The 24760-nt window shown below is 39.0% G+C and overlaps 1 protein-coding gene and 1 long non-coding RNA gene across 2 annotated transcripts in view; both read right to left on the bottom strand.

Moving 5' to 3' along the window:
• The window catches only part of LOC120441010, a 31758-nt gene extending 16314 nt beyond the window's left edge, over positions 1–15444 (bottom strand). Inside the window, exons 1-2 of the long non-coding RNA XR_005613710.1 lie at positions 15026–15444; positions 8088–8174 (exon numbers count right to left, since the gene is read on the bottom strand). This is a non-coding gene — a long non-coding RNA (uncharacterized LOC120441010). The remainder of the gene's footprint in view (positions 1–8087; positions 8175–15025) is intronic.
• Positions 15445–19335: 3891 nt separating this feature from the next.
• On the bottom strand, positions 19336–23720 carry dolpp1 (dolichyldiphosphatase 1). Its single transcript, XM_031754696.2, has 8 exons — positions 23597–23720; positions 22826–22926; positions 22572–22656; positions 21403–21502; positions 21014–21112; positions 20149–20277; positions 19933–20022; positions 19336–19509 (listed from the first exon to the last, which is right to left on the bottom strand). Exons 1-8 carry the CDS (start codon positions 23670–23672, stop codon positions 19473–19475), a joined length of 717 nt encoding a protein of 238 aa, XP_031610556.1. The 5' UTR covers positions 23673–23720; the 3' UTR covers positions 19336–19472.
• Between the last annotated feature and the right edge of the window lie 1040 nt (positions 23721–24760).

The raw sequence follows: 24760 nt of genomic DNA on the forward strand, positions 1-24760 counted from the left end.
AAATGTGCTGATTCAAATGACGATTTGATGTACAAAGGCAAATCCTCGAGGATAAACTGCTGCTCTGATTTTCACGGTGGAAAATTATTAATTGCTGGCCTGCCGCTGTTAAAAATAAATAAACAAATAACTAGAGCTTGCCTAAAAGCTGCACACCCTGTGGTGTTTGAAAATTTAACGAGATTCAGGAAACATTCAAAAATGTTGCAGTGGTGAAGGGTGTCGATACGGGCAAATATTCATGATGCTGTCAGAAAGCTCAAGAAATCAGAAAAGCATGTGAACTAAGCTCCCCGCAGCTCTCAGATGGATCTCTGCTGTCCATCACTGCACACTTTGTGACACGTACCATCAGTTAAACACAAAGCATGACAAGGAGCTTCTCAGGAATAACTTACTGTTTAACTCAGTGCAGTATTCAGAAGTACTGCAGTGGAAAACAACAGAAAACCGAGCCACCAGATCACACGTGCAGCTAAAAAATTCGTGTCACTGTTTTGGTAAATTCATACGCCAATGCATGAAAAATACTATGGATGATGAGAACGTGAGAAATATGGAAGTCAATAGAGTTCAGCTTCTTTTCCACAACTGGACATGCAACGGCCAGCCCCAGTCGTGCAGGTGACAGGGATCCCAGGACCTGTCCAACCGAGCTACAGCACTGCTTGGCTGCAACAAGACATTTTTCTGGAGAGGCAACAGTCAGTGCTGCACTTCACAAATCTGGACTGTGTGGGAGAGTGGCCAGATGGCAGAAGACAGGAGTTTACAAAAAGGCACTGAAAGATTCTAAGTGCATGACGCAAAAGACTGTGGTCTGATTAAATGAGTGCCGGAAACTTGTAAACTGACATTTTGGGGTATTTTTAGGGTATTGGCGGCATTGCCCTTAAAGTGGAGTAATCACACAGGCTGCATTCTGTTCAGGTTAACCTGCAAAGATTATGGCAAAAAACAAAAATGAGAGCATTAGATTGCACAAAATTTTAACTTGAAACAAAGATTTGTCATATTTTAGATGTGAGACTGAAATCATCATAATAATTTTACATCTAGTAAAGTCCAGTGCTCACTATCTTGAAGCCTTCATCAGTTTGATTGGGCTGTTGAATCGTTTAACATTACAAAGCCTGTCTGAGTGATTCCTGTAAACAGTGGAAAACATAGGAGATGGAGATATAACAAGATTTTTTTGCCTATTTTATTTTGGATAGAATTCCCATGAAGAGTTATAAAGGACAAATCTGTCATGAGAGAGAAGAGAAAAACAGAAAAACACATCTGATGCATTTATTTATGGTTATCATGTTACAATTTCCATTCATTTTTCTTTCTTGTGAATTACTGGATAGTAATTCACCTGCTGCTCCGCATACAAATTACAGAAGTATAGCAGTTCAAATTTTGCCTGAATTGGATTACGCCCATTCTTGTCTTTGATTGGTTTTCATTCAAACTCCCTCGAAGACAACTTTTGTATCAGAGTGCTGTAGCAGCCCATCTACGGTACAGGACGATAATAAGAAGCTATAATGGGAAGCGTCAACATCCCTGTTAAGACACAACAGAAGTATGAACAGGTGACAATACACATAACCACGAGAAGGCTCACAAGCTATTCATTCAGACTGTGAGGATTATGAAGACGCGGGAGGAACGCAGACGGATCCTGGCTGTAATCCTGAGCCTGATGTCTGCCCGATAACCTAATAGGAAAAGTGCTTAGAGTGTAAGAATTCACGAGGAGTACACACATCCAATGAGCACAAAAAAAGCTTAGTTTTACTTTAAATATGAATGTATATATTTCAAAAGTCAACATAGGATTAGTGACATGTAAAGAAGAAGGAAAGGTGTTTGGTCCATATGCCATATTTGTGGAGGTATAGAGATGTCTGGGTGAGAGGACACTGGACCTTTTATCCAGATTGTTTACCACAATTTTGGAGAGTGAAAGGATGTCTGACAAACAGAGAAGAAGTGTACTGGTACTGATTCTAAAGATCAAGGATGATGTAGTACCTGTAGTAACTAGCTGTAGTAACTACAGATGCAATGTTTGCTACGAGAGTGTTGATGGAGAAGTACAGAAAGTCAGAAGGAGCTTCACCGTGTTTTTGTCAGTTTAAAGAAAGTATATGAGGAACTGTGCTACTGCATAAGGAAATCAGGAGTGGCAGAGAAGTACAAGAGGGTCGTGAAGGACGTATGAGGACAGCGAGACAGTGGTGAGCTGTGTGGTAGGAGTGGCAGATGTGTTCAAAGTAGGAGTGGGATTACATCAAGGATCGGCTCTGACAGAGGTCAGGCAGGTGTCTCCATCGATGAGACGTTCATAGATGACACTGTGATCTGTAGTGAGCGTAGGGAACAAGCAAGCCTGAAGAGGTGGAGGTATGCTCTAGAGAGAAGAGGATTGACCGGCTATGATGCATGGTTTGCTGAGCTGGAGGTGGCAGAGCTGAAGATTTTAACATTTTTATTGGAATTAGAAAAGATTAGAGAAGGGAGCCGGAGATCGACAGACGGATTGGTGCTGCGGCTGCAGTGATGCGGACGCTGCACCGGTCCGTTGTGGTGAAGAGGGAGCTGAGTGTAAAAGCGAAGCTCTCAATTTACCGGTCGATCTACGTCCCTACCCTCACCTATGGCCACGAGCTGTGGGTAGTGACCGAAAGAACGAGATCGCAGATACAAGCGGTGGAAATGAGCTTCCTCCGAAGGGTGGCTGGCCTCCCTTAGAGATAGGGTGAGAAGTTCGGCCATCCGGGAGGGGCTCAGAGTAGAGCCGCTGCTCTTCCACATCAAAAGGAGCCAGCTGAGGTGGTTCGGGCATCTGACAAGGATGCCTCCTGGGCGCCTCCTGGGTGAGGTGTTCCGGGCATGTCCCACCAGGAGGAGGCCCCGGGGCAGACCCAGGACACGCTGGAGAGATTATATCTCTCGACTGGCCTGGGAACGCCTTGGTGTTCCCCCAGATAAGCTGGAGGAGGTGGCTGGGGAGAGGCAGGTCTGGGCTTCTCTGGTTAGGCTGCTGCCCCCGCGACCCGGCCCCGGATAAAGTGGATGAAGATGGATGGATGGATGGATGGATGGATGGATGGATGGATGGATGGATGGATAGAAAAGATTAGAAATGGGTACAGTTATGGAAGCGAGGCTGATATGGTTTAATTTCGACAACAGCCTTAAAATTGTAGAAAGATATGTCTGTCTGTCTCTTCCTTAACAGGAGTGAAACTTTGAATTAAAACTGGCCGCACACAGTAATTATTAACATTTATATGTTTTTTTTTAAAAAAACATTTATTATAAATTCCTTTTTTCATTTTTGTATATATTATGTGTATTTCATCCTCCTTTTGCGTATGTGATATTATGTCTGCCGTTTGCCTTTTAGTGTCATGTGACACATAAAGAAACCTAATGGTCACGTAAATTTGTGTCTGTGTTGATCAAGTCATCGCAGATTCTTTATAAGGAATAGTAACATTTTCAAAAAGTAACATTTCACACACATATACAGTAAGGCATACAATAGTAATCAGTAACTGCTTTCAAATGAATGCTAATGCTAGCATGACAACATACATGTAATGACAATGTTTTTTTTTCACAGAATAATTGTAAGGCTGGTGGATAAATAAAGTCATTGGGAATTTTTAAGTTTCAAATTCCATAATATATTCAGTCTAGGTGGTAGTCCTGCATAAAATGTGTTATTATGGGTTTGCATTGAAGAATGATTTCCAGGAGTGATCAGACAGCAAAAGTGCAAATGTCTGTGTTTATGTTGGGAATTAAAGCCATTAAACACTGCAAAAAAAATCAATTTTTAGGATCCAAACTTGTGTAACGTATACACATATGGAGTAAATTGCATTTTTGTAGAAACTTTGGGGTTTGGGGTTCAGTATTTTTCCCAAGGACAGTCTGAAACCAACGAAGAAGCACAAACCTACTCATTTGTGGTTAAACTACTCTACCTCCTGAGCCAAGAATGGCTGTGACATATCTATGTAGAGAATCCACATCCCTGCTGTGTCTGTATGAGTTTCCTTGGGGTATTTCAGCTTCCAAGTCCAAGCACATGCGTGTTTACTTAGCTGGTGATTTGGCATTGGCTGTGAGCCAGATGTAGGATAGAAGTGTAAAGATTAAAAGCACTTTATGAATACATGCTTAAATGTCGCTTTCAGTCTAAAGCTTTCAGCGATCAGTAGGGCTAGAAAAGTGCCACATAAATTCTGGTCTACAAAAACTGACCTTTAAAAAAGGCTGCAAAACAGTGTAAGGGAACTGATTTATTTATATTATATTTTTGTTATTATTCATAAAATCCAAAGGAGACAGTGCAAGTGTGTATATTTCACTATTAGGGAACATATATGTGCCAGTTTTGGCGCTCTAAAAGGTACACACAGTTACCTTTATGTCATTTAATAGCCCCAGGGGATACATTCATCTTCCTGTAAGGACAGAAAGGAGCTTTTACTGTACCCTTATTTCTTATTTCTGAAAGTGTGTGAATATAATACAAAGAAGCAAAAGCTCAAGAAAAGCACAAACACAAAGAGGTACAGGTCAATACTGGCACAGTTTTACTCACAGATTCAACTTAACTGAGTTCAGTCTCATGTATAAACCATTTAATAATGCACAGGTCATGGTCTTGCAATCTGTTATTTATCATGTAGTTTACTTTAAAGCGATGTGAATTAGGAAAGACGTTTTTGTTGTTTGGCTCCTTTAACACCTTCTTTGTGCCCTGAAGTCAAAAGTAAGGGGAATTTTGAAAGAAACCGGCCTTCACCTGAATCAGTTAGTGGCTCCTGTGGTAACCGTACAAGCAACTGCAGCCCAAGGAAGAAGGCAGTACACAAAAAGGTCTGGCTGTGAAATGGAAAAGGCATCAATAGGAAGTGAAGAATGAAAAGACATAAAAGGCTAGGTGGTAAGGCAAAGTGATGATCTGGAGTCGTGAAGAGGTTAAGTGTTGCTGTAAAAGAAAACAGGTGAAAAGAAGTAGAAAGGAAGACGGGAGAGGGGCACAGAGAGAAAGGACAAAGGAGGTGAAAGTGTGATGGCGAATGTAAGATGGAGAGGGGGTCAGGAATAAAGAGTGGGCAGAGCAGTGAGCTAAATGACCAGGATCAAATTTCGTACTGCAAAGCACAATTACGAGTCACAGTGATATTATGGAGAAACTCAAGTAAGCGATAAGCTGGTGTACTTCAAAGATTCAAAGTACATCGATCCAGTTCGTGATTTAACATAAATGTTTCAAAGTTTTAGGGTAAATGTTAATATAAAAACAGGCACATTTGTCCAGGTGCCCAAACGCAGGTATCACGGCTGCTCCTTCTGCTGGAGGTTTCTTCCTGTTAAACGGAAGGTTTACCTTCCAACTGTCACCAAGTGCTTGCTCATGGGGGATGATTGATTGCTGGGGTTTTCTCTGCATTTTTGAAGGTTCTTTAACTTACAAAATAAAGCACATTGATGGAACTGCTGCTGTGATTTTGCACTAAATAAATGAATTGTAATGAACTGAATTGAACAATAAACCTGCAGAGTGTTATTTCCTAAATATGCTGTTCCTCTCAGCTTTATCACATCAGATTGTAAAACAGACCCACAACTCTACTGTTTTGGTTCACACTCATTGAGGCCGCTGTTTTGAGCAAAACAAGCCCAGAGACAGATAATGCATTTCCCTGGTAGAGCTGGTAGAGACCAGAACTGGAGCCAAAAGACATTTAAGACCATAACTGTAGATGGTGAAACTGTTCACCACATTAAAAAACAAAAAACAAAAAACAAAACAGATAACCTGTAACTAGCTAAACACAAAACCAGCTTTTTTCGCATTAAATATTGCACAAATGGCAGTAAATTGGGTGTTACAAATTTTAGTAAATCCCTTTGTGCACTTGATTTACATATTTTCCTCCCTATATTTTGTGCATTCAGAAAGGAAGTCCCAGAAATACATACGCAGCGGAGTCTATTGCAAAAATCTCTTGAGTTACCACCTCTTGCATGTAATTATCTCGCCGCGCTCTCTTTGTAAAGACCAACAGTACATTTTTGGGGGGGGGGTTGGAAGTCAAAGGCCAGTTTGCGCTGGCACAACACATTAGTAAATCTGGACCATGAGGTGCGGGCAGCTTTGATAAAGCAGCACTGTAAGGGCTTTACATAAACGCCATATGCTATCAGCTGGTGTCAGTCACTGTTGCCAAAAAATAAATCGAAGTAAAAGCCTCTTGCATATCAAATGTTAGTTCTAACATGTGGTTGTGAAAACCAGTGTAAAAGGTTATATATTAACCCAAACTACACTGTATTTGTTCATTTGCCTTTATATGTATATGAACTTCACTAACATCCAATTCCTAATCCACAGGGTTTAATCTAATGGCAGCTATAACACCTTCCACTCTTCTGGGAAGGCTTTCTACAAGGTTTAGGAGCGTTCATGGGAATTCTTGACCATTCTTCCAGAAGCACATTTGTAAAGTCAGTTTGGGGATGTCCTGGTATGCTGAAGTATTAAGAACTAAGGGGGCCCAGCTCCTGTAAAGCAACCCCACACCATAATTATACACACAATAGAGTCAAAACTGCCAGCCCAAACTTGTCCATCATATTGCCAGACGGTGAGGCGTGATTATCACTGAAGAAAACACATCTCTGGCGCTCTAGAGCAGCGGTCCCCAACCCCGGTCCGTGAGTCGTTTGGTACCGGACCGCGAGAGTTGAGGCTCAGGTGTGAAATTTATGGCTTTCAAGGTTTTTATCAGTTTTTAGCGTTATCTTTTTATCGTTTTTTATCGTTAATTCGGTTTCCCTGGGTCTTTTCCAGTGTGTTATGCATAAATCTTTTTTTTTGTACCGGTACTGGTTTTATTTTGTTGTATTTATCTGCGACACCTCCGTGAAATTATTGTCGGACATAAACCGACAATAAACCGGCGCAACAAGGGTCCAGTAGCAATGTGCTTATACCACTGCATTCAACACTTTGCATTGAGTATGGCGATTTAAGTCTTGGATGCAGCTGCTTGGCCATGGAAACCTGCTCCATGAAGCTCTATGCAGTGTTCTTGAGCTAATGTGAAGATGACATGCAGAAAGTTGGCAACCTCTGCTCACTATGAATCTCAGCTTCCACTGACCCCATTCTGTGATTTTACATGGTCTACCACTTTGTGCCCGAGTTGCTGTTGTTCCCAATCACTTCCACTTTGTTAAAATAGCACTAGCCGTTGACTATGGAATACTTAATAGCAAGGAATTCCCTGAGCTCCTGAGAACGACTCATTCTTTCACAAATGCTTGTAGAAGTAGTCTGCATGCCTAGGTGTTTTTTTCTTTTGTTTACACCTGTGGCCATGGAAGCGATTGAAACATATCAATTTCAATGATTTGGATGCTTGAGTGAACACTTGTGGCAATATAGTGCATTGTTTTATCAGTAATCTAAACAAGCAGAATAGGTACTCAGAGCTAATTGATCAAAAGCAGAACAGTCAAAAACAGCTGCTTACAATGCGACATAATGCTACCTTTATGCTACAGGGTTTCCCAGTGCTTTAAAATTTGACACCCAAGGTTTCCGAACAAGCATTGCTATGCGATGCCTTGGGAATAAGAATGTGTTGGGGTTTCACAAAAGCAGCTGTAGGCTACATAAACAGATGTTTCATGCACAACAATATCTGGTATAAATAGTACCAGATCACAGCTTGAGAACTGTACCACTGCTCTGTTTGTTCCATCCTCGAGAATATTAAAATTGCAACATGAGCTTGATATTGTGTAAAAATAGAAGTACACATTTAGAAACTGGCCCAGGAGCGGGACCTGTCGGAGACTCTTGTCTCTTTCCCTCAGTGTTCTCTCTCTGTGTCTAAATAAAGAATAAAACTGTTGGAGGTGAGAGGACAGGTCTAAAAAAGAAATCTCAGCAATCAAAGCTTTTACAAAGTCTTTCACTTCTTAAGTCTACCAGCCATTTGTTAGATGTGTAGTGAAACTAATAGTAGACTTCAGTAACATTTAATGACGATATCAATTACCTTAGTTTTTTGTCCTTTAGATAGCAGTTTTGTCCTTGAACCAACCAACCCGTGCAGGTGAGTGTTTGTTGCCCCCAAGTGGAAAGCCTATGTAAAGACAGGGAGAGAGGTCCAGCCATTAAAAATATTTACCCAAAAATTATGTTTACTTACATAAACGATATTTATTGAAATGCATCAGACTTTTTAATATTTGTACTTCACTCAAGTACTTCTATTTTATGTTTATTCATCCTGTTACTACACTACATTTAAGATTAATTTTAAGATTAAACGTATTTTTATTCCAGTTACTATTCTTTCATTTACCACAAAAGTTTCCATCAGTTACTTCAATTTTTATTCAAACAAAACAAAATGAGATGCATTTAATTACTTTATCAATTCATTTATATCTTGAATTCAAATCCCTATTTTATTGCATGTAAAAATAAATGCATAAGAGCTGTAAAACATTCTCTCCGGTATTTAATTGCAAATCAGTTATCATAATTTTAGTGCAGCAACATGCCATAGTCTATCTTCTTAGAAATAACCCCCCAGCCTGCTTAAATCACATTTAATTAAAGCAGGCTGAATAGCCAGCGATGCATATGACAGATGATTTTGACTGCAGGAAATGAAGTTTTTACAGCTCTATATAATAGGTAGAGCTAACAGCTAGAGACATTTCTTTAATAAATACACTCGTGTGAAAATGAAAGTCCTCCCTGGACTCTGTGTGGTCCTGTGGAAAAAACAGAGTACATCCTTACTGCCTCCATAGGAAATAAGTATTTACATTTTGTATGTAATGTTAAGATTCTCTTAGATTAAGGTCCCCCATTCACCACACAAGGACCTCTGCCCACTTAAATGGAGAACAAATGAATACATGAATAAAGTCATTCATGTGATATTTTCTGAATTTATTTTTACAAATAAATAAATAAATAAATAAAAAACTAAGCTAAGGTTGTACAAAGTTCATTTACCCTCACATTAAGTAGAGCTCATTTACTTTGTTACACTTTTGAGATGATGTGACTTACAGCAATCTGATACCAGTGTTATCCTTGATATAAAACTAATGATATGCTGACTGCTTCCATACAAAATAAGAAGGTTAGTAGCAGCCAGGTACTGCTAATCCAATTTATTTGATTAATTCATCATCAACAAGTACGCACAGCTCTGTAAAAGCAAAGGTTTTTGCAGTTTGCTGGCTTGATGCATTCAGGTGTGTGTTAACCCAAATACCACAATCTTCCCTGGAGTGGACATTCCCGGAAACTCATTCCAAGATCAGACTGTCTGCAACAGAATTGCTGAAAAAGACAAGAATCAAGATCTTACAATCCCCCAGACTCCAATCTGATTGAAATGCTGTGGTGGAACCTTAGGACGGCTGTATTTAAATGAGTGCCTTACACCTCCGTGAACTGAAATTTCTACACAATAATGAAAAATACTCATAAAGTCATACAGAAAACAAATACTGCATGCTATTGCTGCTAAAGATGCTTCAACATGCTGTTGAATCTTCATTTTTCGCTTTCTTTTTACCAACTAACTTTTTTAACACTAACTTTCTTTTTCATTCAGCTATAGAAGAATTTGCACCACTAGACACTAAAATGCCCAGTAAGTCAAAATTAGCTCCAGTTTGATCAGTTAGACTGGTCAAATACTTCTTCAACAACATTAAAGCTGCTGAAAGCGAAAAGAATAACATTGTTTATCTGCTCATCTCCTACCTATCAAGGACTTGGACCAAACAGGCAGGAAGTGAACAGTTCAATGTGCAGGAAGCAGAAAAATAGGCAAAATGTGAAAATGCATATTGTGAGGGCTGGACACCAGGATCCTCAAAACAGCAGGTTGTTGGGAGTTTCCTGTATCCAATGGTGTGGGTTATATTATCTGTTCCAGTGCTCCACAAGTGTTGTGTCTGCCCATAGCTTCTCAGTGTGTGCAGTACAGCAAGAATTTATACATCTGCAAGATCTTCTGTTTGAAAAATAAAACAGAGAGTTGTGTTGTTGTCCACAAACTGGAAACAAAATCAGGATAATCAAATCAAACCAACGTGGGGGTGAACTTTCACCATATTTTCTCATACTGCATTTCTCATGAACTGGCTGTATATCAACTGACTTGTGAGTTAATCAATGAACCCAGTGAGCTAGGATTAAGACAGTCGCTCCCAACATATTAAACACTATTGAACAAGAAAAGGAGAAAAAGAAATCCGTGTGAGGAAGACAAATTTTATAACTGTGCAAGTGCAAGGCACAGAGACATAGTATTAAATGGGATTTCACTCAACAAATCTGAAGCATAAACTACGGTGGCCCTGAAAGGTCATATCCACTGCATTTTTTTTTTTCCCGAAAAACATCAGCAAATGAAAAATACGTCAAAAGCACACACACACAAAAAACGCGGAAAACACAGTGGGAGTGGTTTTTGGAAGACAATAACGTGACAAAACAGCTGTGGAAGTGACAACCTAATAGTAAATGGCTAATGTCAAATGTACATACAGTATTATATGAATCACATGATTAAAACATAAATCCTCTGCTTCTTTTAAGTGTGTCTCTGTGCAATCCTTCACAGCTGTTCTGTCACATTAACTTCTCCCAAAAACACTTCCACTGTCCTTTTTGTTATATTTTGTTAGGGGTTTTTTTTCTATTTACATTGTGTTTTATTTAACTTCCGTTGTGATTTGTGTGCTTTTTGCAGCGTTTTCATTTGCTGGTGTTTTCTTAAGTTGCATAATAAACTTCTTGGATGCTCTGTGCCACACAGCAGGTGCAAATTGGTGCAGTGTTTGTGTTTTGATTGGTGGTGAGTTCCAATAAACCTGTACTACATTTGTGTGTGATGGCAACCTGCTCACTGCCAATGTGCACTGGGTGCCATCTAGTGGTACTCATTCAACAGTAAAGTCAAATATAAAGCATACAGAATACATAGGTTTGTTCCACCATAGCATGCAGACTGAATTATAGTTGTAGTTAGAGCATATGTTATCTAAATGCTGAAAAACACCTTCATTAGGTATGCAAATAGAGGAGAATATACAAAATATACTAAAAATCATTATTTGCATTTTTCCTAGAGACTGAATCCTGTTTTTAATATCCTTAAACACAAGCTCCTGTTTGCAATCCATTTTTAATTTCTCCTAGCTATTTGTGATTAGCTGAACCTGATAAGTATATATGCTAAGCTTCTTCTATGAGCAGGAAGTTATTATTTTGTTCCATAGCTGTCACACATCTCTAAGTAATGGGGGTGCACATAGGCAGTCATCGGGTTCTTTCACAGCATAACACAATAAAGTCAACATTTCCCAATATCAGGATACAGAGTTTCAATACAATGAGCCACACTAAATTCAATATCTGAATGTAATTTTATTGGTAATCAGACATCTAAGCAAATGATTTTACTTTTTTTAAAGGAAGATACCACACTTTTCTAACCAAAAATATCCAGCAACAACATGTATTTCGGATTGATGTTCAAGATGAAGATAAATTTGGCTTCAATAAATATTGCAGTTTGAGTGTCTTAGTATTTGGTTTGACATACTTTGCCTTGCAGAACTGCTTAGTGAGGCATAAACCGCTTTCTCCATATTTCAACCAGTACAGGCACGTATCTGACAGATATGATCATTGACAACCTGGCAACAACCTACAAGGAAGACCAGATAGTTGTACTGTGGGACTTTGGGTTTTAGGGAAGGACTCTGGGAAGGCCAAGACTTTGGTTTTTTGATAGCCAAAATATTTATTTGAGCAGGTGGCAGTAAGCTTTGGATCATTTTGCTGCTAATTCATTCTTCCTATAACTATAATATGAATATAGGGTTAAAGTGTTGCTATGACTCTTTGCATGATCATCATATTTATTCCTTGTTGATCATAAAACTGTGAGTACATTAGGTTTTATTAGGACATTTTGTTAATCTCCGAAGCGGTCTTTCATTCTTCACTCAGACTGTGCTCCAATCTGCTGTTGGTATTTCTGGGTCTGCCTGTTTTCAGTCCTCGACAATATTCCCATCTGTGAAGGATAGAAAAAGTTTTTTATTTTTTTGCTGACAAAGAGAGTAGCTTTCTCTGTGTTTGACCTTTTCTCCGAGCATACTTCACTTGTCTTTGCCATTTTTTGCAGTTTCATTCTACTATCCAGTTCCAGGATTGTCCAATTCTCAGTAGATATGTTCTTCTAAATTTATGCTGTTGCCTTTCAGAAACTTGTCTTTCTGTGACAAACTCACTTACCTTTATTTATTATTTAAAAATGTAAACTCACTGCATGCCTCGAGAGAGAAAAAAATAACATTAACTTAAACACAATATCTACATTTTGTATATAATGTTAAGTTTTTCTTGTATTTGGGTGCCCCATACACCACACAGAGACAGGAACACTGATTTAACTACCATTTAATAACCTCATTTTGACGTTCATTTAACTTGTAATTAAGTAGAGCTTCTTTGCTACATTACACTCTTAAGTTCATGTGACTTACACCAATGTGATACAGTGATACAGCTGATACAAAACTAAGTACATCCTGACTGCTTCCATCAGAACTAAGAGGGTAAGTAGCGGCTCGGCGCTGATAACCTAATGCACCAGATCAGGAAGTGTAAGCACTGCTATAAAAGCAGAATCCAGGTCTGGAGCATTCAAGTGTGTGTTAACACAATGCCATAATCTTACCAGGAGTGGATGTCTCAGCAAATTCTCCCAATGTTCAGACCATGCAATGTTGAGAAGCTGGCAAAAAGCCTAAGAGCTACATCTCAGACTCTTTAGCGCTGAGTCGCCATGTTAAAGTTCACTGACAGTGCAGCATACAAATGAGACCAAAGTGGGGATGTTTGGGGATGATGCTCGGCACCACATTTGGAGACAACCGAACATCTCATATTAGCACCGGCACTTCAAACCAACTATCGAGCACAGTGGTACAAAGCACATCTACAACAGAACCGTTGAAAAGGAAAAGAATCGAGGTGCTGCAATTGCCGAGTCAAAGTCCAGACATTAACCTGACTGAAATGCTGTAGAATGACACCTAAGAGAGCTGTGCATCAATAAGCCAACGCAATGTTTTAAGGAAGAGTGGTCCAAAAGTCCTCCATGACAAAGTAAGCGACGGATAAATTCATACAGAAAACAAACACTGCACATTTATTGCTGTTTATGGTGATTTTCCAAGCTTTTTTAAGCCCTGTGAAAACTTTTTTTCAGATGACTGCATCCACCTTAAGCAATTCTTACTAAAAACAAATAATCTAACTTGCTCCACTTCCTGGGGCAGCTGTGGCTCGGTAGGTACAGCAGGTCTTCTACTAATTGGTAAGCTGGCGGTTCAATCCCTGACTGCTCCAGACTACATGCCAAAGTATCCTTGGGAAGGATACTGAACCCTGATATGCTCCCAGTGTGTTCATTGCAGTGTGAATGTTAGATAGAAAGCACTTAGTTTGGGGTATTGACATAACCCACCAGATGGGCAGCGTTGGACATGCATATTACAAAAAGTGTTACGTGCTTAAATTGACAGAAAAAAGTCAGAAATCGACTCTGTCATGAACAAAATTATGTATTTTTCACCAAAATTTAAACCTCATTTTGATTTATTGGGTTAATAACACTTATCTTTATGCGATTTTGAAGTTTTGAGTAATCCATTTTTCAAAGGACGGGAGTTACAATATGTCTATATTCAGTTATAGAATTCTTATTCAGTGTTAATTGTAGCTAGGCCCAAAGTGTTAATGCTAGCTTATATTCATAAACAACACTGTCATATGCAAATTTAGGGTGGCACTACAGGTGGCCACCGCATGCCACCACAGTAGATCTGCCCCGATGGGATCTACAGTGACCTTGACCTCAAGTTCAAAGTCAAAGGTCAAGTTTTCTGAAAAACTTGTGGATGTGATAACTCAAGGAACTCACCTAGAATTTTCAAATTGATAAGATAGGTACTAAAAATCTCAGAGGAGTTTGAATCTCAGTGACCTTGACCAGAGATTAAGTTTTCTGAAAATCTTGTGCATGCAATAGGAACAAAGTGACGTGGGATTTTGAAATTGAGTCCATAGGCGTGTCTACGAGGAGGCTGAGGGGTAGCGCTGGTGGTCGCCAGTATTTTAAAGGGTTGATTTATTTCAGTAGGACATCATTTATGTAGATTGGTTGTAAATGTTTGTTTTACATAGTTTATGTATCATGTTAAAGATAATATTAAGCCTCGTGGACTTCACTGAAATTTGCTGATAATTTAACTGTCTGAAGACTCTTTGGAATCCCTGTGACTAATCATGGTACGACTCTTGACATGTAAATACTGCAGAAAGGGAAAGGAGGCTTTATAAGCTTCTTGATTTCTTTAAATCTGAGCAGAGATGTTGAACAGCTTCCATTGCCAAGACACAAAGTTGCTGCCAACCTCCAGTGAGATTACACGCTGAAATTCTTGCCAGTGTCTGCTGGCACAAAAGTAACTTGTCTGAAAGTAAAAATCTTACAGAAATGTCAAATTAGAAAGATAGCCATTGTATTTCTTGGAATAAATGTTGAGGCAGCCCTTTATTCACAGAAGCTTTTAAAGGAGAAAGAAACCAAACCAGGGGACTTAGCAAATACAAATAAGCTGCTTACCTTGTAAAATACACCCAGTAAACTTGATTTATTCTCTATCCTTTTTTATCATGTTCAGATAGTACATACAAATAATATTTACCCTCACGCCACCGTGACGTCATTTGTACAGGAATGAGGAGCTTGACATTTTGTTTGTGGCTGTTTCGCACAGCCACAGGTCGGCACAACACACATCTGTCATTAGCTGCCATTACAAAAGCAAAATGTCAAGCTAACACGACACAATACAAAGCCTCGCTGAAATCGGTACGTACCATTTATATATGTCAGCCAGCCGTTAAGCGATTAACATGGCACACAAGATCCCAACAAATCATTCCACTGTGGAGGAGCTGAATTACACAGCTGCTTACTAATCTAACCGGGGCTGCTGTTTGATTAGCAATTTAATTTGTTCTCCGGGGAACTAATTAAAGCGCACATCAGTAGGTGCGCAGAATTCATCCCCCTCCCCCTAAAAAAACAAACAAAAAGGCTGGAAATGCATTAGTCTGAAGCCATTTGTTCTCCGTGAATATGCTGGGCATTGTAGTTTTTAGCAGGACTAAATAATGCATTTGTTTGGGACTATTTTCGGCTGTGGACTGATGCATTTTGGCGATGCAAGTATTCACAGCGGCAGGATGAGAATATGTCAACCGATGTGACAGTGGTGTATTTAATGGTTTTGCAACAAGCCCTATCCTATTTAAGAGTCCTTAAAACATGTTTTAATATACAAACAAGTGTCAAATTTAAGAAGTAGCAAAACAAGCTGTCACAAATAGTTTTTTTCAGTACATGGAGTATCCTATTACTTCAGGGTCCACTTTAAGATTTTGGTTTTGACTTCTATAGCCCTGGATGGACAAGCACTGACATACATCAGTGAACTTTTTCATCAATGCATCCCCAACAGGTCCCTGAGGTGATGTAAGTGGGGCCTGCTGGCTGTACGTCATACAAGGATGAGAACAAAAGCCTTTGCATCAGTAACCCCCCAAACTCTGGAACTCCCTCCCACTGAGTTTGAAATCTGTGGACTTTGAAAAATCTAATCTTTTTAGCTTTTTTTGTTTTTTGGTAAGGTTGTTTTGTGGGGAAATCTCAGCAGATCAGCAGTTTCTGAAAAACTCACAACAGCTGGTCAGGCTCGAACCACTTAAATCACCTTTCTTGCCCATTCTGATGTTCTGTTTGAACTTCTGCAGGTTGTCTGGATAAATATGAACACAACAGAAGAGTTCCGTAGGATGAATAAAGTTTAAAACTCAATCATTACTTTCAATGTGGTTTAATAAACAGTTTGATGATCCTGTTAGTACAAAGGCAGGGCATCTGACAAGAAGTAGTTGTGGTAAAAAGTGAACATGTAGACTAAATACACAAGGGTGGGAGTGGAGATGGTGAGGTTTTAAAAACAAAACAGGAAACAAACTTAACATGAATAATTATTTTGCATCATCTCATTTCCCCTTTAATAAATAGGCCCAACCTGCTTACTTTTTTTTTTACTAAAAATAAACTGTTTTATCTTTCTCCTGTTTGAGATAGCTGATCACACGTTTAACATTATTAACCGCTTAAAAAACAGAAGTCTGGCTGTCTTGATCACAATAGTGCCGAGAGGTTTCTGTTTTGATTTACATTTCTTTAAGTTCAAGATACCTCTGGGACTCTTAATTCAAGAGTTTGATGCTTTCATGTTTTGATGAACTATGAAGAACCAGAATTAAACATCTGACATATTTGGAGTGAAGAATGACCAAACAGCTCTGAGCCATTGCTCTGAATCACATCCAAAGAGTTTTTCTTCAGGAGTGCTTGCTGCTTAACTGAACAGTGCAACACAGAAGTAATAGCTTGAAGGAACAGAAATAGACTGCAGTCTCCATAATTTAGGCTATTCTTGTTCCCGATGGGTGTTTGGGGATAGCCTGAGGTAGGACCTGAAAAGTGAATCAAAAATGGAATGGGTCGTTTAAATAGGGCACACGTTTCTTTTGAGCCGTGCAAGTCGTGAGGATATGCCTGAAGTATTTTCTCAGCAGTCACTTTGGGGAATAGAGGAAGAGAAGTGCATGAAGTTCCGTTAACAAGACAGAGAGCTTGTTCGTTGTTTCAACTAAACAGATGGATACATGGATTTGTCACCAACACTGGGCCATATTGTGTCCACATACGGTGCATGTTTAAATTCTCCATGGACTCATAAATATATATAAATACTGTCAGATTTGATCTATCCAGCAATAAAATCTAAGAAGCATGTCATCAGCACTGGATTCATTTTACAGCATGACAATGATGCCAATCACACTGCTAAAACACTAACAGCAAAGCTGGATAGTAACAACACAATGGACCACCACTGGTCACAGATCGGCCTCCCCAGAGCATGGACCTCAACATTATTAAAGCAGTGTAGGATCATCTTGACAGAGAACACAAAAGGTAGACAAAATCAAAAGAAGAGCTTTGAATGTCCAACAAGAAACATGGAGAACTATTCCTGAAGACTTCTTAAAGAAATACAAGAAAGCTGACAGAGAGCTCAGGCTGTGTTGGAGAATAAAGACAGTCGTACCAAATATAGACTTTCAGGCTCGCTGGTAATGTGGAAACTCTGTTTTTGCCTTGTATGCTGCATTTCCATGTATGTTTGCACATTTCAATAAATCACTGCACATATTAAACATTTTCCTAGCAAAATAGAATTACTTGTAATACTTTAGCCAGGAATGTCATGCCTTTGGCATCATTTGCGTGCATGTCATTATGTCTGTAAACACAATAGCTTGAAAAGTTTTGAGTGAATTCTGGTAAAACTTTGTAGGATACAGAAGAGGATCAGGGCTACTAGAAAAAGTGAGGATGCCCCCCTGAAAGACAGAATTCTGGAAAAGATGTAGCAGTCTAAATTGTAAATTATAACCAAGATGAACTGTTTTTAAAAAAATTGAAAACAAAAACAAAACGCAAATCTAGTATTAGTCTTATTGTTTAAGTGCCGTATTGGCTCAAACATGCTACAAAGTAAAATTCTATATGTGAAAAAAAAAAAAAAAAAAAAAAAAAAAAAAAAAAGCAGCAGCAGCTATTTTTAGCTGAACCATGGTCACAGTGGGTTCATGTTTGATTTGGCAACTTCACACTGGCCTTGCCCTTCCTAACCCAACCCCAAAGGGCTGGAATCAAACCAGCAATCTTTTGCTAATCAAGTGAATGTGTTAACCATTACAAGGTGTCACTATATTTCAAAGTAAGACATTTGACCATCACTTGTACATAAACACATTTTTATTCAGCCTGATATAGGTTACACATGGAAAAAAAACAAAAAACAAAACCCCCCAAAAACAAACCGATTCTAAGAGATCTACTTCCCTTTGTGGAGCTAATGGTGACACTTAAAATCAGCTTCAGAGCTCCCAACATGAGCTGCTGCAGGCTTTGAGGAATAAGCATAATCACATGCTACTACTGACCTGAGGATTTTTTTTCCTGTCTTGAAAAAAGAAAAAAGTCCACCATCATTTTCTCACTATCTGATATGGAATGTTATGTTGGGGAAAGTGGGGAGAAAGGAAAAAAAAAAAAAAAAAAAAAAATAAGGGTCTCTGCAACTGCAGAAAAGACCTTAAACTCAAGTTTAATTTTGAAGAAAAAAAAAAAAAAAAAAAAAAAAAAAATCCCAGAATTCTGTTCCCAGGCTGCTACTATGCAAGAGGCATTAACAAAACACCTCGGTCGAAAGTGTGTTCAAGAACAACAAAAGAATAACTCAAACCCACTGCCGTGCCACTTAAAGGTTGATATGAACAGAAACCATAACTTATAGCTTGTTAGTTCAGAAGGTTCATTAAATTTAAACAGCTTGCACATCAGCTTTGGAGTCTAATATTATTATTATTATTATTATTATTATTATGAGGACTGGCAGAGACACAAAGCAAAACCCAATGAGGGAAGAAGACAGGGAAGGTCATTCATGATACTTAACTAGTGTTAGTCTTATTTTAACTTGTAAATTTAACAAAGTGCAAATTCATATTTAAACTACATCATAACCAATTTTAGAAAGTGTTCATTCTCTAGTCTATAACAATGAAAAATGGTCGACTCCACATCACCCCCAACAAAGCCGTAATCAACCCACCCACCCCACCAGCTATAGTATCCATCAGAATATTTTTATTTTTTTAAAAAGGAATCACTAAGTACATGCTGCAATGACGCCCATCAATCTGTTTGAAACTTGAGTAAAGGCTCCTGTAATTGGCCCCTTGAAGCTCTTGCAACACACCGTTACTGTCAGCGTGAGTTTATAGTTAAAATATATATTAATCTATCATTAAATAGTATGCCTCTTACACAGTCTTGCATGCACTGAAGAGCATTTTTAGGCAAGCTGTACAAGGAGGAGAGGCGTGGGGACGGACTTGCTCAGGCTGTAGGCTCCGGGCCAGGTCCAGGCACTCTTGCCACCTGTAAATGGTTTTTTTGTGTTTGTTTTTTTTGCCCTTTACTCCTTTGCAACCACGTCAGTCCAAAAGATGGTTCTCCAGTGTTGTTTTTGTGTTCATTTTTTTTTTTTTTTAACCATTTTTTGGGGGGTTGGGGGGAGGGGTTGAGTGAACATTTGTTTGCGTCTGTAAATGGGAATGTATCTGTGTGCACGTGTGTGGTCCTAAACTCAGTTTCACAAATGAACTTTGTAGATCACTGAACTTTTGTTCCAAGCTTTCGTTGTCTGTTCCTGGAAGGAAAAAAGAAAAGAAAATTAGAAAACTCAAAATATTAGGAGACCCAGTCATATTTAAAGCACCAAACATTTCAATGGATCAACGGTCTTGCTAAGCAGGGAGCTACGTGACATGAATATTTTTGTCTCAAGCTCTCAGCGCAACTGAAGCTGAACTTAGCTTTCAAAGTGGTGAATAACTGAATGAAAACTTGGTGAAGGAGTGTTAACGGCACAGTAAAAAGAAAACAGGAAGAGACCTCTAAATGTGTCATGTCTAATTAGCACTGGCTTATTTCTGGCTTGCCCACATGTTAGCTGCTACCATCATCAAGTGTCTAAAATCTGAATAGCGGAAAACCTGTTTTAGTCAGGCCTCGACAGTAATAGATGTAGAAAAGCGAGTGATATGCCATTACCACCACCACAGTATCTTACCGTGCCTCTGATCTGGTCACTGTGTACTCAAACCACAAGATGTTTGGGATCAGGCTTGTGTCTCGTACCAGGAAGTACTCTGATATTGGCCTGTGAATTGTTTAAAAGACAAAAAGAACATTAGACAATAGACCATTTTCATGCATCTCAGGCAGAGAATGAGTTGGCCTCCCCTGTGACACATGAAGGAAGCAGAAAAATGAGAGAACTACTTACCATGCTGCTATTTTGGGGAATATTGGTGTCAGCACCTCTTGTGTAATAAAGAACCAGATTATGCCAATTGTACTACCGGCTACTCCACCGTAGAAAACCTGGCTCCAGGTGTGATACAACAAGTAGACTCTGAAGAATGAGTGAGTAAGAGAGTGAGAGCAAAGAGAAGGAAACAAAAACAAAAAAATCAGCATGCATTTCAAACCATTTCAAAGTGTTATCAGCTCAGCAAAATTGATGCTGTTACAAAGGAAATAAAGTTCTTTGCTAAGTGTGAGCAGCCTGGTCAAATGTCATCTGAGTTTTACACCCGCTACTGACATTCATGCTTCACAAGTTGAGACAGTTAACTTAGATCCTTCATTTCATCAAATAATTGCCACCATCTAATTAAAAGGTCAATATCTCAATTATTTATAGAAAAGAGAGAAAATAAAACGCTTCTGCACTATAAGAATATACAAGTATATCGAGTGTTGCTTATGCAATTTCTGGCAGAAATGCCAACAAAGAACCACAACTGACAAGTAAAGATGGCACATGAAAGTGCAGACTTGAACGGGCAACTGTAAACAGGGTACATGCATGTAGCTGAGTGTCACACATGATCACATAACATGATGGGAACCATCCTGAGCCAGCAAAAATATAAATAAACTGTCTGTTTATCATAACAAGGGATGAGAAAACAGTTAATAAGAAAGAAGGGTGAGGATGTGGCGCACAGTGCATGCATAAGACACATAATGAGCATCAACTTTAGTAAAGCAAGTACTAATATTACTGTTTGTTAGAGTCCTCTTCTGTCAACTTTAGATTTTAGGATGATCTGGGATATGTGAAGAGGTTAGGGATTGAGCTTTACCTGCTGTATGACACTGATAAGGCTATGCCCAAGAGGATAATGGACAGTATGTGTCTCCAAAGAAGGTCCACACATCGAGCATTGTTCGTTTGATGCATTCTGAGGGGAAAAAAATAAAAATACAGCAGTTTGGCACATTTTAAGGTTAAGGTGGAATAATGACTGATAACCAAAACCATTCTTGTAATGACCTCAAATAACCAAATGAGCACCACATGAAAACTAGAAATTAAATGCTTGTTTGAGATGGACACAGTACACATTGTGTGTTTACATTAGTCCTACTGCAAGACAAACTAAATTACTTTGTCAAGTAGCTGCTGCAATTTGAATTTTCACAACTATGTTTCTATTATTAAACTTCCCCAAACAACAACAAAATAACTCACCTTAAATAAAGGAAAAGAAAGAAGTAAACAACAAAGAACCAGATAAGCTGGGAATGACTGGAGGGCATCCCATACTCTGTGTGCACAGTTGTGTGAGCCCCTGCGGAGAGACAACAGACCCTTATAAACACTGATTTACAATATAGGTTTCATCTAATATTGTGATGTACAGCACTCTGGTGAGGACAGGCACCAAAGTTTACAAGTTAACTCTTAAATGCATCTGATTATTTAACTTAAACTACACAGTCCAGCTTTGGACAAAAAACCAAACAAAAACAAAGCCATTATTATCAGCCAATAAAACTTCTCTCCCCTTCAATGAAGTATTCATCAACCAAAAGTATAATATCATGTGTCTAATAATGCGTACGTCCCACTCTTAAACAGATGGAGCATTGGCACAGGATTTCTGGGTCAATGGCAGATGATCCCCTGGGTGCTGTGGGGTGGGGTCTTTTAGTGAGCTTTTCCAGTTATTCCAGCAAATGATGATGACAGGATTCTGGGACATTTGGAGGCTGGATATAGACCTTTGGCCTATTATTATGTTCCTGAGGAGTTTGTCAAGTAGTGAGGCCATGGACAAAATAAAAGATGGCTGTAGCCACTGGGCCACATTTATTAGGTAGCCTCAAACAGTACTTTTACCAAGAGGATAAGACAGGAGTCGCATGTTGGGTGGACTGCAACTACAAATTAATGAGAAATGCCATCAGCCTAATGTTCTCCATTTAATGGGGTGACCAATGGTTTTCTTGTTGTGGCTGATCAGCATATCCAGTGCAGGCACCGTTTTGGGTTTAGTAAAAGAATAAAACTACTCATAAAGCTGAAGTGGCTATCAGCATTTTCTACAGGTACTTCTATTTAGCTCTGATTCAATATTTGACAAAACAAAAATTTTAGAAGAAAAAAAAAAATAGATGCTATAAGCAAATTTTTATATTAATTGGCTCTCTCAAATCATCTTGATGTCATCATCACACAGTTCAGAGATGAAGAGATAATAGCAAGATATATTTGTAGCCTCAGGTTTCCGTGCTGTCCGCCTGAACAGATACTGTGGTTGATAGAAGAAGACCAACTCTAGCTACCGTTACATTTTTGTAATGCTTGCCCAACCCAACCTGCTATACATAAAAAACAAGACTTGTTCCTTCACCCACCTGCGCATGGGCGCGGCTCTCTGAGAATGTGCTTCAGCAGCCAGTTCACTCCTTCATTCAGGAGGAGCCCTCCAAAGAAGGAAATCTAGTTTTATACAGGGAAAAAAAAGCCAAACCATGAGTGTTTGCATACCTCTGCCCTGTCTGACACTGCTGATCAAGTTTTCGTGAGACAATTGACAGTTTCACAGGCCTTTAAAACATTGTGCCCTTTCTGAAAACACAACTTTCTCAAGTACATGTGCAGGACTCACCGTGTGCAGTTCCCGTTTAAACACTATAAGTGTAACAAAGCCCACAAGAATTGCTATAGGGATGAGGCTGATGTAGGCCAGCAAGTGTCCCGTCAGATCATCTAAAACACATTAACAGAATACAGATATTAAATGGCACATAAACAGTATAAGTCACTGGTGGGAGTGACAAGTTGTGTCTTTCAGTGAACCCGGATGACCAAGACACTGCGGCTACAAGTAGGAAGCTGGTGTGGTTAAGTAGCTAAGCCATATTTAAACTAACAGAGCACATTATTTGGTCCAATTCAAACTTATAGGTGCAATGAGATTCAGTCACACTGATCAGTATCAGGCCATGGGGCTAGCTAGTATGTTAGCTACAATGCTTTACGAGGAGTAGTCAATTACTTCTTCTGTAGTCATACTATTTTATTATTATTTTGCTATTTTTTTTAATGCTCGAGTTTGGTCAAATAACCGTTACAGTACACGGCGTATTAGTAGAGAGCGGAAAGAAAATATCAAAGACGATATAAAGACAGCTAGCAGGCTAACTAGCCTTCATTGTGGACATTGTGACAAACTGCGCATGCGGCGCTGTCTCACAATTTTGCAGTCCGGGTTACATTTCCCGCTGTGTTGCTGGTTCTACAGCAGCTCACAATTTGGCAGCCACACCGACGGCCGCGTTCATTCAGCAGCAACAAAACACGCACTGCCCGAAAAATTACACAACAGTCGGTGTCGACAGAGCTTCAGCAGGCACATAAAGACGTTAAGTGTACCTACCCTCGGGGAACTCTACGTGTGTCAAAGATATGGACCGCCATCGAGGTGGTGCCGAGCACTGCTCTTCCAACGCCATCTTACCCGGACACAACCGGGCAGTCCCAGTGAAACGCCCAGACACGTGTCCAGCCAATGGAGAGCGGAGCTCAGCATTTAAACGTCCCCTGACAGTGGAAGCGACGACCAATCCCAGCTGCAATCTGCAGACGAGCTATTTTGTCCATAGAGAAGAATTATTGAATGAACAAAAAAAAAAAAAAACGGGCAGTCCACATTAAAATAGCAAAAATGCACTCATTCAAAAACATGTATGATCTACAATTGTCTTCATTAATTTAAGGCGTGAACCCAGACTATTACTTACCCCTTGGGTAGTTGACCTCAACTGCATTTGAGATTTTTGTGTGTGTAAAAATATGAATTAATCTGAGCCAAATTGTCAAATGTCAAAAAATAATTTAGTACCACTTTCTCTTAAGATAAAGGCTTCACAAGGTATAAATTATCCTTACAGGAGACTTCATAAACTATGACTAATACTGTATAGATCCATTATAAGCCACTTAAAAAGTGGAACTGTCGTTCAAAACTAATAATAAGGATACACTGATTTTAAGATTTTAAGGTAAACACAAATGCAATTAGTCTGTGGATTTGTTTGTTTTTTAATATTTACTTGTTTTATTTGGAATAGATTTTACCTACTCCACCTTGTATCCAAGAAGCAGATTATTTCATATTTTAAAAAAAAAGAAGTGTTTTGAAATATTTGTACATGATGGGTGATGATGTATTTTTCATCATTCAAGTGTCGGGAAGCCAGAAGCATGAGAAGCAAGATGAGCAGTCTCTTTTAGGTTATACGTGTGCGATATACAACAATGCCATACTTACAGGGGAGTGCTCATGTCAAAATTATTATAGATAAATAAAACTGAACTGAAAATTGAAACTAGATGTGAAAAACATTTTGCTTAACTAAAAACAACTAGATTTTCAAGAAAAATTAAAAGTAACTGAAAGGTTCACACACAAACATCACTACGTCTCTAAAAGAGCTTTAACAATTAGCGATCATTATAACCTTTATCTGGCTGATGTATTAGCCAAGTGTATTTACAAACTCAGCCTGGTGTACCTCACCCATCCACAGGCTTAACTCTC

This window comes from Oreochromis aureus, linkage group 7, assembly GCF_013358895.1.
Source record: "Oreochromis aureus strain Israel breed Guangdong linkage group 7, ZZ_aureus, whole genome shotgun sequence".
NCBI classification, from domain to species: Eukaryota; Metazoa; Chordata; class Actinopteri; order Cichliformes; family Cichlidae; genus Oreochromis; species Oreochromis aureus.

Bases quoted from the DNA above. Each gene is read 5' to 3' on its own strand.
- dolpp1 (XM_031754696.2), bottom strand. From the start codon at position 23,672: ATGGCGTTGGAAGAGCAGTGCTCGGCACCACCTCGATGGCGGTCCATA. The intron at 22,927-23,596 runs GTAGGTACACTT...AATGTGTTTTAG, and splicing joins ACACGTAGAGTTCCCCGAGG to ATGATCTGACGGGACACTTG. The intron at 20,278-21,013 runs GTAAAGCTCAAT...CTCATTCTTCAG, and splicing joins TTATCAGTGTCATACAGCAG to AGTCTACTTGTTGTATCACA.